General features: G+C 33.7%; 1 protein-coding gene across 2 annotated transcripts; it reads left to right on the top strand.

The window, feature by feature from the left end:
• Nucleotides 1-8,413: 8,413 nt before the first annotated feature.
• Nucleotides 8,414-10,765, top strand: LOC132635758 (RNA-binding protein involved in heterochromatin assembly dri1-like). 2 transcript variants are annotated; one of them, XM_060352269.1, is made up of 4 exons: nucleotides 8,414-8,539; nucleotides 9,264-9,679; nucleotides 10,220-10,293; nucleotides 10,452-10,765. In XM_060352269.1, the coding sequence occupies exons 2-4, from the start codon at nucleotides 9,270-9,272 to the stop codon at nucleotides 10,463-10,465; spliced, it is 498 nt and encodes a 165-aa protein (XP_060208252.1). In that variant the 5' UTR covers nucleotides 8,414-8,539; nucleotides 9,264-9,269; the 3' UTR covers nucleotides 10,466-10,765. The 2 variants fall into 2 exon arrangements, with proteins under 2 accessions (XP_060208252.1, XP_060208251.1); XM_060352268.1 differs by having other exon boundaries at nucleotides 8,415-8,539; nucleotides 10,220-10,337.
• The last annotated feature ends 7,482 nt before the right edge of the window (nucleotides 10,766-18,247 follow it).

Raw genomic sequence — 18,247 nt, 5'->3', positions numbered from 1 at the left:
GTCAAGTTGACAACATGTGGATCGACGGGATCAATGGGGGGAGCGTTGTGATTTGGCAAACCGCTGTTGTTTTTTTCGTCGTGATGACTCATCAGTTCGTTGTTCACGTGCACCGATTGGCCGCTGTTTACCATCTCGAAATTATCTGGAATCACAAGCTTTCAAAAAACAAGTGAAATAGAGTTGTAAACCAATCACCACTATTATCCTAGGCCCCATTGTGGGCGCCAAACTGTTTTCCCTTAAAATGGTAACAATTAAATTTATATGTGGTTTATAGGATATGTGGTTTGATTAGTGATTTATGTAAGAATAATACGCGATAATAAGCAATATATTACTGAATAAGAAAGAAAGTAGCTTAAGAAATCAAGATATTCGTCTCTGTGAATTTAGTCCGGTTTTTAAAGAAACTCCTCTGTCCCGAGCCAAACCACTAGAAAGCTTCAATATATAATTTTCAGATTACAAGTATGAGTGTGTATGAAAGACTAGACCTCAAATGAAGGAGGTTCACCTCTATTTATAGTAAATAGTAGATGGGCCTTTGTACAAACCTAAAAAGGCCCTTTAGGAAAACCCTAAAATCCACAAAAACGGCGCTCCGTACGAATGTCAGCGCAAATTATAGTGCGAGTGGCGAGGTGTGACCTGGCTCGTAACGAATTCTTCGAACCTGTGTCGAGTGTCTTCCCCTCCGGCTCGGAGTCTCTGTACCTATTAGCATTCCCTCAGTTTCTGACGCTTAGTTGGAAAAGCTCACAACTCCTTGGTCCTCGACCCCTTGGATCTTACCCAAGGCTAATGATCTCATTCTACTTTGACCTCGTACCGGATAGCCGCGACATTTACTTCGGTTTCCACCGTATACAGCCTTACATGGAGTTATATTGCATTTTCTATTCTAAATAGTTATTATGTGAAATATAAAGAGGACGATATGGCTCTAATCATCGTTTTAGTTTGTTTAATAGAATAGGGAAAAGTACAAAAGGGTACTCTGTTCAAATATATCATCCTACTGCTTTTTGTAATTATAACAGGCGTCATTGGTGTGGATTATTTAAAATCGAAACCTATCTTCTATAATGTAATTTCAATGACCGTTTCTTCATATCTGATATTGCAAATTTTAATTGCTTGTATCAAGTGCTTAAGCATTGATTTTATTTTAAAATGTCTTAAATATTGAATTTGAGTATCATCGTGAATGGCCTTTTTTTTACGTGAAAAATGATTCACTAGACTTACACAATGATGTAAAATGAAATAGTGTGTGTTTCCTTATAACTATATATATATACTCTGTTACGATTTTATTTAATTCAAAAAATAAAATAAAATATAAGTTGGTAAATAGAAGAAACAATTATTCGAGTGTAGGGTTTGTTGCTTTGTCAAAAGCCTACGTAGTCTCATTAGTAACATCACTTTTAGAAGGAATATTTGAGCAAATATTCATTCATTCATGTTGTGAAGGAGAGAAAAGTAGGCATTATTGTGTACGTTATAGTGATTGCATGAAGGAAATGGGAAGCATTTGCATTTCCCAAAGAGAATCGAATCGTTCTTCCTTTCTTTTTGCTTTTTCACAGTTTGCTACAGCTCTCTTTACCACTCCCCAAGAAATGGTGGGTGGTTCCTTTGTTTGGCTTGGGGGAGGGGGGAACTTAAATTATTGTTATTATGATGCTATTTAATCTCTTTATTCTTTAGTATTTTGGTGTTTTGGTTATATTATCTTTGGCTTAGCCAATTTGACAGCAGTCCGTGTAAATAAGATTTTTGGAACATATTTAGATTAATCGAACCCCCAAAAAAGTACTCGTTTGAAAAAACAAAATATTTTTTGTTGTTATAATCATCTAGTGTTTGGTAAGCCAGACTAATTCTGATTCGTATGGAAAAGTGCTCCCTACTCGGGGTTTCAGCTAAATATCACCCCCTTCGATAAAAAAAATGGTTCACTTAGTCATTTGCACATCGCTTAAGAAAATACTAATTTCTAAGAAAAAAAATAGGTAATTTGACTAAAATGCTTAATTAAATAGGTATTGGGATTTGATTACTTAAACTTAATATGGGCAAATTTTGAAAAGTAAGGTTAATTCTTTCTTGATTTGGTAAGTGAACACTTTTTTTTAACTAAAAAATAAAGACTAAGTGAACACTCTTTTGAATAGGAGGGAGTAATAGATTGTGTTATGACCACAAAAATCCTAAATATAAGTTAATGGTCGATGTCAAAAACATCCTTTTGACACATTCAACTAGTAGTTTGCAAATGAGTATTTCATGTGAAAAATATGCTTTCAAGTAAAAGTAATGATTTCTACAAGTGCTATCTATGGGGAAGAGTGTGGTCCATAATACATGATGTTTTTGGTTTGTATACATTTAGCTTAAAATAAATGAGTTTTTTTACATAATCAAGGGTATTAAGTTTTCAAATTTATCCTTCTTTAGATCCGTAGAATTTTACATAATCAAGAAACTATTAAATAGCATTATGTGTTATTTAATTAAGGGTAATTTAGTTCAAAATTCCTCTGGTAATTTAGTTTAAAATCCTTCTTACTTTCTAGGGATGAGTGAACTTTTAAAAGGTATGCCCAAACAAAAAATATTACTCCTTCCGTCTTAATTTAAGTGTTTTAGTTTGACTAGACACGGCTTTTGAGAAATAAAGTGAGACTTTTGTGATTTTAAATTAAGGGAAAAGGGTCAAAAAATACCCCTCTATTTTGGAAAAGGGGCTAAAAATATCCTCCGAACTTATTTTGGGTCAAAAATACCCCTCCCATCATTAAAGTTTTCAAATATACCCCTGTCTTAACGGAAATCCCCAACATAACCCGATTTTATTTTTAAACCCGCTCATTTAATACTGACCCAACTACATAAAAATATTCATATGCGACCAACTTGTTCCCGAGTACTACATCTGGAGCCATTAGGCACAAGTGCGGGTACCCATATGAGTTTTTAATTTAGTTGGGTCGGATTTAAATGGAGCGGGTTTGAAAATGAAATCGGGTTATGTTGGGAATTTTCGTTAAGACGGGTATATTTGAAAACTTTAATGATGAAAGGGGTACTTTTTACCCAAAAATAAGTTCAGAGGATATTTTTAGCCCTTTTTCCAAAGTAGAGGGATACTTTTTACCCTTTTCCCTTAAATTAAAGATATGTGTAGTAGGGGTGTACGTGGACCGGGTTGGTTCGGATTTTTTAAAGACCAAACCAAACCAATTGCATCGGGTTTTTAAATCTATAAACTAAACTAAACCAACAAAAGTCGGGTTTTTCAACCTCGGGTTTTCTCGGTTTTTTCGGGTTGCTCAGGTTTTTCGGGTTTTTTCCGGTAAAGTCTTCATACGAAACATATAACTTATACTTCAAATATTTCTTTAGTCCTAGTAAGATACAACGATCTAATTAAGATATTTATTGAGAAAATAACACAAAACGTGATGAGAGATGACATTGTATTAAAATATTCAACGAAAAAAATTAATGAAATTGCATAAAATAAAATTATCATAATCTAAAAGTACTAAGCCATGCTACAATAAATACAACTAATTTATAAGGCATGTAAAAAATGATCATAATCTAAAAGTACTAAGTCGTGCTAAAATAAGTACGACTACTAAGTATTAATTACATGACTAAATATTAAAGAAAAAAATAAAATTAAGTTATGCATTTTCACTTTCTAAACTAATATAAAACTAAAGAATAGATATCAAAATTATTGTCATTCCAGTGTCAGATATGAATTTCTTTTGTTAGCATTAGTATTGATTTGATTTTTGTTGAGTTTTATTTGAGTTACTAATATCATTGGGCTATAAAACTTATTAAACCATTCAAAAGTCTAATTCCAAGCTTGAAATAATATGTTAAAAGACAAAAAATTATGAAAAAGTTAAAGAAACATTTATAAATTACATTATAAATAAATTTTTCTATGTATAAAATGTGTTTGAATTTTATAAATGTAATGTCGGGTTGGTTTGATTCGGTTTGACTTTTTTTAGTTAAAACCAAACCAAACCAATAGTGTTCGGGTTTTTCTTTTTAAAACCAAACCAAGTCAAACCAAACCACTAGTCGGGTTTTTTTCTCCGTTTGGTTCGGATTATCGGTTTGGTGCGGTTTGTCGGTTTGCTTTGATGTCAAACTTGCCATATAAACTTACTTACTAAATATAAAAAGAGATATTTTTTTTGGGATAGAGAAAAAAAATAAAAAACACTTAAATTGGAACGAAAAGAATACTATATAATATGGACTGTAGGGAATACTCTTATTTTTCTTACCAATATATTCTTCATTTGAAAAATTATGTTTCGCGGTGCTTCTTTTTACTCTTCTCAGTGTTCCATTAATTTCTTGGAGAATGGTGTGCTTGGTGGTTCCTGTCTTTACACCTAAAAGAAGAGAAAAAGAGTGATTCAGAAAAACAAATATAAGAATGAGAGAGAGAGAGAGAGGGGGGAAAAGAAAAATGACAGCAAAAAAGCCAAGGCAGTGCTTGTTAGAAAAAGAAAAGAGAGGTAATACATACACTAAAAAGAAAAGATGGTCAAATTGGACCTCGAAGACTACCTATGCCATCATCAGCTTCGACTATCTTTATCGATAATCTACCATTTTCACTTTGTTCCATTTTGAAAACCATCCACCCTCTTCTTCTTCTCTTTTTCTTTCTAAAACCGATATTCGAAATTTACTAATTCTACTGATTTAAATTGTTTTTATTTAATATTTGAAATTTTGTTAATTCGACTAATTTAAATTTGTGATAGTAAACTCATTAAGGAGTAAAAGACAATCTATCAAAATAGTCTTCAACATTTACTAATCCGATTAATTTAATTTTGTGTCGGTAGGCTCATTAAGAAGTAAACCACAATCTACCAAAAATTCTTCTTTTTTAAGTTCGTATTCGAAATCTCTAATTAAAACTAAAAAAGGCCTAAATATTTCCTTCTCATCATTCCGATTGATTGAAATTATGGTCCACCCCTCCAGATGCGAATTTAAAATTTAAAGTTTTTGAGTTATTCTAACGATTTTAAATTAATATATAATAATAACTAAGTTCGTAATCAATTATTTATGATATTTAAATGTAATTTTTTTAATACGCACAAAATTTGAACAAAAGTTACTAAGTTGAGATTCAGGTGAACACATGTTTTGCCATGAATCCGCCCTTGCCATCCTCAACCTCATCTCATAATATTTCCTTTATTTTATTATCTCATATTCATATACCATGTTCTTGTCGTTAATTAATTAAATAAAGACGAAAAAGGTATCGAACGTACTTACATAGATGCAGTAGCCATGCAACTTTAACTTCGGCTTCGAATACGTCCATTTTACGAAATCTGACACACACACGAGTGCACATCCCTACTCCCACCTCCCCCAATACCTGTAAAACACCACCCCACCAATAATTTTCTTTTTTTGTTAAACTATTACTTTTCCTCTCCTAATTTACGTGATATATTTTTTTTAATTTGTCTCAAAAAAATGATATATATTTTTATTTAATAATAATTTAATTTTAAATTTTATATTTTACGCTTAACGAGATAATTTATAACCACACAAATATCTTTGGTTTATTTTAGACCACAAGATTCAAAAGTCTTCCTTTATTTCTTAAAATTCATGTTCAGTCAGACTATATCACATAAATTGAGACGGAGGGAGTAGATAGTTGAGTTTATTATGCCCACTTTATAATTCTTGCTCTATTTTTTTTTTTTTTTTTGCTGCGTTTGCTAACGGATATACACATTTCTACGATATGTAAATATAAATTATTGGTGGATTTTACTATCAAGACATTTCTTTTATCTGGGGGTTGAGGGGATGACCAGGGAGAGTAATGTTTGGCAGCTCTATTTCTTAAATGACCGATTAACCCTTAATTTTGGGTTGATGCAAATTTAGAGTTTAAGCATCTTGCACTTACGGGGTGAAAAATATATACATAATCAAAATTTTATAAGGTAATTATAAATTAATCTCTATGCTAAATATTTGATAAATGAAATGGACCTTGGCCTAACTCAAAAACTAGCTCAAGTAGTGAGGATTGCTCAAGTCATATTAAAGAGACCACACATTCCTTAGATGGCGATGTGAGTTTCTTAACACCCACCTCAAGCTCAGGGTTGAACATCTGGTGCATGGACAATTTAATATGGAGGTCCAACATCGAAAATGAGAATTGAGATGAGTCCTACTATGATACCATAATAAATAAAATGGGCATTGGGCCTAACTCAAACCCAAAAGTTATCTCAAATGGTGAGGATTGCCCAAACCATATTAAAGACACCACTCATCCATTAGATGATTGACGTGGGACTCTTAACAAGTATATATGTACACTAATAGTCTAATAAACATTTTACATCACACAGTGTAATTAAACCTGTTATAGTAAGTTATTTATCATTTAATTTATTGTACATTAACTACCAATCAATGTTGTAAAATATGATTATATATATTTACCTTTTAAGTGACTTGATTGTATTATGAACTTTTTCCACCATCAATCCATACAACTTAAACTAGATTAAGATTACTAATGATAACCTGTAAAAAATGACAACTAACGAACTATCACATAATGATACCGATAGTCTAAAAATATTATACCAGCAATGTTTAACTTAAATCCATCTTGTTGGCATTTTCCACCGTAAACCCTTTGTTAGTATTTCTTCACTGATTCAAGATTGAACTCACATTATAACATAGTAGTAGGGATTTGGAACTAAATATTTTCCGTTACAATTGAACGTGAGGAATAAAGTTTGGTCATAGTGTGGTTTATAAAATGACTAACTAACCCTTACCTCGGTTTGATATAAAGAAAAATGTGTTCAATGAGTGTCCTTTTGACTTACTTATGCAACTTTGACCTTCAAGTACAAAATTGGAATATTCAAAAATTATTAAAAGAATGACTATTTTTTCCCATGTATAGCGACGTACCGTTACCTTAATACTACGATGGTGGGACTCTTGAAACTTTTTTTTTCTTCTTTTCTTTTGAAAGAGAGACATGACCCCTCCTCCGCAGATGAATTTTGAGATAAGAATAAGTTGTGGGGGTCAATTTTGTGAAGCATAAAATAGAACGAATATTCATTTTGTCTGGCTCCAAGTTGAAACCTATTTAGCTCATGTTCCTTATACAAATCCGGAGCTAGCATGCAAGCATTGTTTGCCATGTGGGACATGCGTGGGATCCATGATGTCGGCCACGTAAGCAAATTAAGGGCCCTAAAATGATTTAGTCAAAGGTTTTTTAAATGCTTCAAAGGGTTCATGCATGGATTAAGCAGATCATATCATTATAATTCTTTTCACTTTGTGTTTTAGTGAGTTGTATGTTGTGAAACAATCATACCACTCTTGATATTATTTGAAGCAATAACATTAAGTCCTACTACCCTCTCATAGCACATTTTTTTAAAGAATAAAAATCAAATAAGACAGCCAATTTCTTTAAATCGCAATTTATGATAGATAAAACAAGAAAAAGGAAAATGAAATCATAGAACAGTATTTGCCACATATACAGAACTATAAAAGAATGTTCTAGTTCAGTGCCATGTCATGTAAATTTAAATACTATTTCTAGAGAAAGGAAAAAGAAATGAGACACATTTATTTAATTTGTCACCATATAAACTCAAAAAACTTATACGTAAGTAATTTTGGTACACATTTGACACTGTTTGAACATCAAAGAGTTACGAAGACAATAATTTTGCAATATTCACCTTAGGAGGGTGCAAGAAGTAGATTTTACTTTTTTTTTTTCACGAAAATCAAAATGGGTGGATGATAGATAAGAAATATGTATAAATACTGGATGATTTAATTATTGTTAATTTCTATATCACAATCCGTATAATTCATCAGTTTAATATAGCGTGTCAGTGAACTAAACGATAACAAGACTTATCAAAGTGTGATGGGAATATTTTTAGAAGGGTATAGACGGCAATTTATCATGGACTTTGTTTAGTATTCGTTTGATGGCTTCCACGCACATATATCAATTTTCCTATCTCTTGAAGCCTTAAAAGATGAGAACTTTATCAAATTTGACAAATATATCCATTATCTTTAGAATCTAACATTAATTTCTTTTTTCTTTTTATTTTTTTGGGAAACAGCGCTTTTCTTTCTTTTTACTACAACTACATTATTTTTCTTTTTTATTTTGGTAGGGATTCTACTGTTTAAAGGGAGGCTAATTGTTAATTAGCTAAGTGAAAGAATAATATAAATGAGAAAAAGAACATCCACCGCTGCCTTTATCCTTCTCGAAATTCGAGGAAGTTTTTCAGTATATATAGCGCTGCAAACAACACCAAATATCCACAAGTTCAGTATTTCTACTTCGCCTACTCCTGTAAACAACAGCTACTTGCAAAGTTATTAGCTCATTTTTTGTGGTCTATTTGTTTTAATTTATATTTCTTCCAAGGTTAGCATTAATTTGCCATTGTTCATGCAACTCATTTCTTGAAATACTCTTCCTTCAAGTGATCACTTATCTATCCCTCTTTTTTGTTTTTTCCTTAATGGTGTAGTTAGTGAGTGCTAAGGGCAAAATTGGCTTTAAAGTGTAGTTCTATATATCTTCCGTTAAAATATTCAGGACAACTTTTTGCTTACAAATGTAGTTCGACGTGCAGTTGTCGTTTGAAAATGTTCTTTAGAATCTCTCATTGCTGCCCATTATTCATTTCAAAAACGACATGGAAACTTATAATTACTTTCCATTTTCCTTTTTCAGCAAGGGATAGTGGCAATTGTTTTGTACATCCAAGAAATGAAAAAAAGTCGATGGCTAGCGCTTTCTTTGTTTTACCTTTTTCTCTTCCACTAAATTTTTATTACCAACAAAATATCATTGTATGAAATTTCCTATAGTCATCTTTCTTTATTGATTTATTTACCCCATGCAGTGTCATTCTAATGGGTCCAAGTACATCCAGTAATTTTTTTACAGAAAATATAAATATATTTGTAAAAATTTATTAAAGTTCCAGTAAATGTACTGAATTCATAATTGCAAAAGTGTGAATCCAATCAAGTAGTGAAAATATAAATATTGAACTCGTCAAATTTAAATTTTAATTCCGTTTACAATATGATCAACTTTCTCAAAAATATTTAAATTTCTTCTCCTTTTCTTATTATTATAGGAAAAAATGAGCAGACCAGGAGACTGGAATTGCAGGTCATGCCAACACTTGAACTTCCAAAGGAGAGACTCATGCCAAAGATGTGGTGAGCCAAGACACGGTGCTTCTCATGACTTTGGAAGCTCGTGCTTTGGCGGAAGGGGAGGAGGCTCCTCCCCTTTCGGCGGCTTCAGCACCGGGCCTGATGTAAGGCCCGGTGACTGGTACTGCAATATTGGAAATTGCGGTGCCCACAACTTTGCTAGCCGCTCTAGCTGCTTCAAGTGTGGTGCTTTTAAGGATGAATCTTCTGGCGGCTGCAGTGGCTTTGATGCTGAACACATGATGTCGTCGTCGCGCTCGAGGGGCTTTGGCTTTGGAGGTGCAAGTGGTGGCAGCCGCTCTGGATGGAAGTCTGGTGACTGGATTTGCACCAGGTAAAATGATGCTAAAAGTGTATGGCCATCTTATCTAAAAGTTTAAAAAAGTATGTTTTTATTTACTTAAATTATATTTACAGCTAAGGTAATGACACCGAAGATATTTTATACTGTTTTAACTTGTTATATCAGGTTACTCTCTTATCTTTTAGATTATTAAACCAACTTATTGTGTAAGCAATTAAATTAGATTATCTTTCGATGCAATAATAATGTACATATTTTTAATATTCTCAGCTTATATAAAATTAAATTATAATTCAAGAATGAGTAAATATAACTTTGTATGAGAAGTGAGAGAAACTAACAAATCCTATTTGCTTCAATTTCCCCTTCTCCACTTCCTCGACCCAAAAAGTACACTTAAAAGATAGTGATTGTAAGATTTAGTTACCAACTTTAAGTAAAGTAGTTTCTGTCTGTTTGAATAACACCCGGGCATAACCAAAATACTAAATATTTGAATATTTAGGCTACTTTATATTTTGCAGCCCATTGTTGGAGTGTAAATTAAAAAATGTTTGGAATTATTAACAGGTTAGGCTGTAATGAGCACAACTTTGCCAGCAGGATGGAGTGTTTCAGATGCAATGCACCTAGGGACATAGCTGGTAACCAGTCTTCATATTAATTCATCATTGATTCTCCATTTTTGGTAATTAATCAAAACTCACTTTTTCCCTCTTAATTTTACAAATATATTTAATACATACCCCTTATACATTTTCTTTTACCCTAAGTAATAATTAATATTTAAATATTTCTTCAGGTGTTGCAGTCTAAGAAAGAATCAAGCTAGAAAGACGTGAAGAAGAAGATGATGATATCAGAAGAATATCTTCTCTTTTTGCCCTATCAAATCCTATCTGCTCTCTTTCTTTTTTTCCTTTAATATTTTGATATTTATATTATTCACTTGTAGGAATCTTTAGATGAATTATGGTCTCAAAGAAAAAGAAAAAAAATATTTCCGAGTGGAGCAGACTCTTTATTTTGCGAGCTTTATTAGGTACTTAAATGTAGCCTTGTACTTCCAGCTGCTTGTTTCAAGCTTAGTATTTAGTATCAATGTGTGTTATGAAAGAGCTCCCTCCTTTGCTTTATGAATTATTTTCTTAATTCCATTTCGATAATTCTGTTAATCAAAATTACAGTTAATTAAACCCTTCTCAATCCTTAAAAGAAAAGAAAAGAACGAAAAGATGCACGTGTATATATGGACCAGTAGAAAAAGAACTGCATTTGGTTAAACCTATGCATTAAGATTACTAATTTCTTATTTACAAATAGCAACAAACAACAACAACATACTTTCTTATTTGAATTATATAATATAAATTATACTCCATTCATTTTATTAGTCCAATAATATTGACTTTGAACTGCCTTAAGAATTATTTATTAATTATTTAAAATTATCCGCATTAATGATAATTAAAATCCTATCAGCAAAACAAATGTGGATACCTCACTGGCTCACTCAAGTATCTCATATTCTACATGCAGAATTATTCATATTAATTGTAGAAAGCTACGGTGTCATTTGTTTTTTGGAGCTTAGTGTAGGGTTTACCTAGTTTGATTTTTTTTTTTGTTAAAATACCTTTTCTTTTGTAGGGTATGCACCTTTATTGTTATACCCTTTAAGATATGTTAGTTTCTGGAAGTAAAAGTTGGGCAATGATATGTGATAAGACATGCTCATAATTTCAATCAAAATCATATTCATTTATAGATAACTTCGCTTTTTAGGCTGCTCTCACACATTAGCTTCGCTCAGCCCCCCGCACCGATTCGTTTACTCCGTCCAACAACAAAAATTTAAATCGATTAATTTTTTAAAAAAAATAATGTTTTAAGTTTGCACATTTTATTTGGATGATATATATGAACCCCCTAAAATTAAACCGCTTGTTTAAGTAGACACTCAAACTTTGTTAGGTTTTATTTCATTCATCTATCTTTGTTCAAAGTGGAGTTATTATTATTTGGATAACATATATGAACCCGCCTAAACTTAAATTGTTTTTTTAAGTAGACACTCAAATTTTACTAGGTTCCTTTCACTCATCTATCTTTGTTCAAAGTAGAATTATTATTCCTTGAGACATCACGTGGCAGAGAGTTGTAATACACTTTCTTAGAGATTGAGAAACATAAAATATGTAAATTTACTACCATTTTGTCAACCTTTTTTTTTTAATTAAATGTTTTACCATTTATTTTTCTTTATTCTAATAACACTTTTAGTCCCTGTGTTATAACTACATTCCAGTTTTAGTTCCAGTGATATTCGACTAAGCATATTTAACCTTCAATTTAATTATGTGGGTTATTTTGGTCCAAGAAACAAAAATAACAGCCATACAGTTAACTGTAAAAAGGGCAATTTAGGTATTACCTGTACAATTTTCGGAGACAAAATCCCAGAACAAGAACAATTTAATTTGCTTTTGAGGATCAATTACACCATTTACTATCACAAATTGTTTTTCATATCTTATAAAGCTTCTGCTAGTTTCAATTCAGAATACTTGTTTGTAGTTGAGAAAATGAATTTTATGCATATATTGATAGAGAATATTACAACAACAACAACAACATACCCAGTGTAATCTCACAATGTAGGGTCTCGAGAGTAGAGTGTAGGCAGACCTTACCCCACCTTGAAAGGTAGGGATATTGATAGAGAATATTGCAGAATAAAATTTGAAGGAACCATTGAAATATTTGGTATCTAACGTTGGACTCCAAAATTTCATATTTTTTGCTATTTTGCTAGTAACATAATTAGATTCTTTCTCAAATGTTTCTATATATTTTTGGCTACCCAGGAAGTGACAATAAAAAAAATGAATATCAAAAACAATGAAGGGGACAACACATTGCAACCCCAAAACTACAAAGAAATGAAAGAAGAAACAGAATTGGCAGTGGGTGGAGAGGAGGGCATGCCTTCTCTAGTGGAAAGAATCGAATTGAGAGAACTTCTATTCATAGACTATGGATACAGATGCAACTAATTTAGTTGTGTATATCACGCTTCGAAAATCAAGCTAAAAACTTAAATTCCCGAATTACCCTTCTCAATAGTTAACTATATGTTTGTTTATTTGTGTTTTGGACCAAAATCACTCACATCATTAAATTGAAAGTTAAATGTGCTTAGTCGAATATCACGGAGATTAAAAATGGAATATAATAATAACACAGGGACTAAAAGTGCTATTTCCCCCTTCTTTATTCTTCATGGTCTTGGTCACTACCCAGTGTAATCCCACAATAGTGGGGTCTGGGGAGGGTAAGATGTACGCAGCCTTACCCCTACCTGGGTAGGGAGGCTTTATTCTTAATATTTTTAATTTTCACTCTTCTCTTTACTCCGATGACCCATTTCCGCCACGTATCCCCAAATGAAATCAGTGCCTACTATTGAAAATCATCCTCAAGATTTGAACATATTATAAATGAAACCACTACCAACAAAGACAATAAATATACATTGCAAGTTAAGCATGATAACACTGAAAACTAAAAACTGCTCACGGAAGACAAAATATTTAGTCATGTTTTTTCCCGTCTTCCGTAAAGTTAGTCCCACGGTTTTGCACTTATGGGGGGTACATGGACTACACATCTTTTCTGGATCCTGTAACTCTAGCAATCACTACCGACTGAGAGTATTTTCGTGCCGGATAGTGTATGCACTATTTGACATAATGATAAAGCATGCTAAACAACTTATAAGCAGATATCACATAAGGTACGACGTGCTTTTGTGAACTAAATAAATGACAAGGCAAGCTAATTAAACAGCTGATAAGACCATCTCAAGATTTTCATAAACTCATCGAAGCTGAAAGGACGATAAAGCACGCTAAACAACTAAGCAATAGCATATCATAACACTGAATCAACTCCAAGTATCTAGTCATGTGAAAGTACACTTTAATTAAGACCCTCATGGTCAACTCTTATATACTTCAAAAATACTCAACCTAGCTCACGCGCCCTCTCACACGGACTAGATGTTTTAAATGCATACAAACAATCACATAACATGCTTCCAAAGAAAAACAAGCAATTTAAGAGGTAACGTCTCACTTGCCTGAAATTCGATAATCAAACCTTACTTGAATCGTCAAAATCAACCAATCAAACTCCAATGACCTCAATATATTCAAATACATTAATGACTGGTCCAAATTAGTCAAACCAATTCCATAATTTTAGGATGCCGACGGGTCAAAACCAACTCTTGATCAATTCAAACCCACCCCTTGAATCAACGGTCCGATATCCGAAATTGATTGCATGAACGCGTAACCCATAAAATAAGAAATTCAATAAAATAATCAAAATTCTATTTTGATATAAAATAGTCAAATCGATAATTTTTCATTTATAGAATTAGGGGGAAAAAAATCCAAATTAGGCCTCTTAAATCAACACGATTTCATGGTTCAAAATGGTAATTAATATATAAACTAAACTAGTACAAGAAATTATTACTTGAGATCCCGTTGCATATCCCACTAGTGCTTCGCGGCGCGACTAGTGACCTCGCGATCCCGAAGAAGGAACCAGTACCAAAATTTGCTATTTCAAAAGAGGTTTTCATGGTGCCGAAACACTTCTGATCCCCTCGGGTCCAATAAGTCCAAGAACATAATATACACCTATGTAAAGCTTCAAACCGCATAATGACATACAAATATGCTAAAAGAGTGGTTGCTAAATTAGACCTTAACCTTCCAAAAGAAGATAGTGTTCCAACACCTACTCAAACCCTTTAAGTCTCAATCCGAATCATCCTATGAATTCTCAAAAGGTAAAAACAACATGTCCAAGATATCAAAAAATAAAATAAAGCGCAAATACTCAAAATGAGGGGTTGAATCGTTACATTCTCCCCCACTATAAATAACGTTCATTCTCGAACATGTCTAAATTGTACATGCGGTCTAAAGCATCTACTAGTATCTATCTGGTATGTCCTACTTTATCTCCCAAATAACTTTCTCGCTTGGATGGTTCCTTCACAATACTTTGATCAAAGAGATACTTTTTATCTCAACTGGTAGACCTGTTTGTCCAACATAGCTATCGGTGCCTCCACATAGGCCAACTTCAGATCGAGTTGATCCGACTCATGGACAACTACCACATTTGCTTTGCCTGAATGATACAATATCATAGTCTATCAACAACTCAAATCATCTGTGTTGCTCATATTCAGGTGCCTTTGATAGAATATGCATTGCAAACTCTTATGATTTGTGTAAATCCCACATTGCTCACAGTAATTCCGCCATATATTTAAAGGCAAAACCAGCATCACCAACTTCAAATAATATGTAGCATAGTTCTTTTCATGATTTTTCAATTGTCTCGAAACATAATCTGTCACTTTACCATTTTGCATTGATCTTGAGAACTTGTGTCGGCAGCTTTGCACGATTTAGATTAGGTTTTCAAGTCTATTCAATATGTTGTCATCATGTTGTATATATAGTGGGAGCATATGGGATGGATAGAGACCACCCTTCAATTTTGACCTAAAGCATGGGCCAACTCACAGTTGTACTTGTGTGCAGCAAGTGGCTCGGCTTTACAACTGTCTCTACCGACAGTGCAAGGTGCACAGAGTGCAGATTACAAACCAGGTCTCTATCTGGTTCGAAACAGTTTGACAATCATCAAAACACGAATGCACTTGGGACTATCAGTGTTTTACCTTGTTCATGCATGCATTTATTTTAAAAGACTTGCTCCAAGTGCTATGACAGAGGATTTAGGTCCTTTTGGCTCTTCATATATTATTTTGCGTAAATTCATTTACTATCACAGTGCGGATCTTGTATGAGCTATTTTGAGGTATTGTGGAGATTCAATTGAGGTGAACTGACTACACCTGTCATGGTGATATTTTACCTTACTTTCTTAATATTTTCATTTGATTTCGGGTCGTATCCCTAAAATCTTGTACTAAACTCAGAGTTGTAACTAGATTGACTCATAAGGAAGTCTAGTTTTAGTGGACAAATGATTGTGACACAAGCTTCCCAGAGTCGCTTGACTATAACTCTAGTTTTGAGACTTCCTACCAAGCTAGGAGGTTATGTGGTATATTTTGACACTTATCGTATTGGCTTGGGTTGAGAACAAAGTCACCTACAAGTTGAAGAACCTAATCTAGACACAAGTTTTAGTCTAATTTATTTATACTGTGGAGTCTTTGTTCTTTTGTGCTTAAACTGTAAACCAACTCTTCCATAAAAAGAAGTTGTTTGTAGGTGTTCTAAATTCTCAAGGTTGCTTCCACAAGCTCTTGAGTGATACACTAGGCTAAAGTTAGCTTAGTTGTATTAGTTTGTGGCTAGAGTTAGTCACTGTGGTAAATTCTCAAAGGGTGCCTTTGAGCGATACACTAGGCTGGGGTGAGTCTAGGTGTATTAGTATGCTTGGCTTGGGGGTAGTCAAGTGTGAGGGTTGCATAAGCGTTATTATAAGGGTGAGGGGTTATGGGAGTTAACTTCTACCTTGCAATAGAGTTGTAACCTGAGTTGCTCGGTTAGTGGAGTTGAAATCCTACTAGGGTAGGTCATAGTTTTTAATCCCTTCAGCAAGGAGTTTTCCAAGTAAAAAATCTTGTGTTGATTCTTGTACTACATTGCATAAGGGAACTGGTACACAACCAGGTCCCTAATATACTGTTTGGTGGACACACAACCTATATCAATTGGTATCAGCGCGGGTTCTTTCTAAAAGGTTAATTCCTGGTCCCTGAACTGTTTTCACAGATAAATACACAAAGCAACTAAGGCAAGATATTTATGTGGAAAACTCCTTGCTCAAGGGATTAAAAACCACGACCTACCTCAGTAAGATTTCTAACTTCACTAAACGGAGCAATGCTTCAGATTACAAGCTTTTGCAACCTAGGAATCAAACCACTAATCCCTGCTCTTACAATAACTCTATTGTAAGTACCTTCTTGACTAACTCTAGTCAAGCACCAAACTGATTCAACTAACTATAGCTGAACCTTAACACCACTATGACTAACTCTAGCCAAGTGTTTACAACAAAAGCTTGATAAAGACAAAATACCTACAAAACCCTTCTTGAAGAAGTGTAGGTTTACAATGTAGAGATTATAAAGATAAATACTAGACAACTCTAGGACTCAAAATATCTTCCGTTGTTGAGATCTGGTCCTTGAACTTGTCTTAACTTTGTTCTTGAAAGCACCAAGAGAACTGTGGCGGTTGCACTTGTAACGATCTGGATATTAAGGTTTTCAAGTGATAGGTTAAACAATGCCAACATGTTGTTTAAATATGAACCCAAATGAGAGCATGCGAGGATCATGTGAGATGCATGTGACTTCAATAGAGACGTTACACTGGTATTTAGCTTTTAGCATGCATACAGTTGTGCTGCTGTGGTACTACCTAACGGAACAGTGCACACAGCTTTACAGTTGTCATGTGATGTACAGTCTTCAGGGGACCTGGTCCTTGGCATGTTTGTCAAATCATCAAAACTATGAAATGTTATAACTCATCAATTTCCCTCTTTTTGATGATGATAAACTTGTAATTGATGTTCCTTCGGAGAACCAGGTTTCCTCTTCACAGTAAACTCCAGCAGCATAAGAGTATGCAATTTTTCATTTGTACCTGTGGGACCAGGTTCCCCCTGCTGATTAGACCCTAAACTTCATGTTGACATTTTCACCTGTTATGTAATCAAAACAGCTATGCAACATTCAGACAACTATATAAAGTTCATTTGGGACTTACTTCCCCCTGAGAATATGGCCCTCAGCATGAACCATATCAATCTCATTTGGGGGACCAGGGTTCCCTTAGTGGATGTGACCGCAACATTATAGACGAGTCATTTTTATTTGCATCAAACATCAATCATCAAAACTATTTCCCCCTTTTGGCATCATAAAAAAGATTTACAAGTTTAGCACAAGCTTAAAGAAGTTCAAAGATATTAACTCAAGCCACTTGGGCAGACTCAGAATGAGCACTAACATAAGCAACCAAAACAATACAAAGGAGAAGCATATGCACAAAACAGAGAGAGTACCATTGAAGTAATTTTTAAACAAAATAACTTAGCAGCCAATTGGTACCACAAACATACAAAATAAAATTGCCATAGTGCCAATGTCATCATTCAGACCAAAAGAAGTATTTGCAAAAACAAGGACAGAGTTAGATAGTGAACTAAGAGAATTGAGTCATGGTTTTCCAGGTTTGGTGGGGTTGAGAGGTTTGAACATCATGTCCAATCTGGCATCTGCAGCTTTGTGGGTATCCAAGTTTGCTCCTGAATGTTTTCAACCTTTTTCTTCAGCTGAGCATTATCTTCTCTCAACTCAGCAACCTCTGTTGTCTGCACCCCACTGGAACCAGGTCCTTCTAGCTTTAACTCGGCAATTTCAGCTTTCAACACAGCATTTTAAACCCGTAGCCCCTCCACTTCAGCCAAGATCTTCTCGTTTGCCTCAATGAGGCTGGATATAGTAGAGGTACATCTTGTATC

Source organism: Lycium barbarum, chromosome 4, assembly GCF_019175385.1.
Source record: "Lycium barbarum isolate Lr01 chromosome 4, ASM1917538v2, whole genome shotgun sequence".
Lineage (NCBI taxonomy): Eukaryota > Viridiplantae > Streptophyta > Magnoliopsida > Solanales > Solanaceae > Lycium > Lycium barbarum.
This window is presented reverse-complemented; position numbering and strand designations above follow the sequence as displayed.

Bases quoted from the DNA above. Each gene is read 5' to 3' on its own strand.
- LOC132635758 (XM_060352268.1), top strand. From the start codon at position 9,270: ATGAGCAGACCAGGAGACTGGAATTGCAGGTCATGCCAACACTTGAAC. The intron at 9,680-10,219 runs GTAAAATGATGC...AATTATTAACAG, and splicing joins GGTGACTGGATTTGCACCAG to GTTAGGCTGTAATGAGCACA.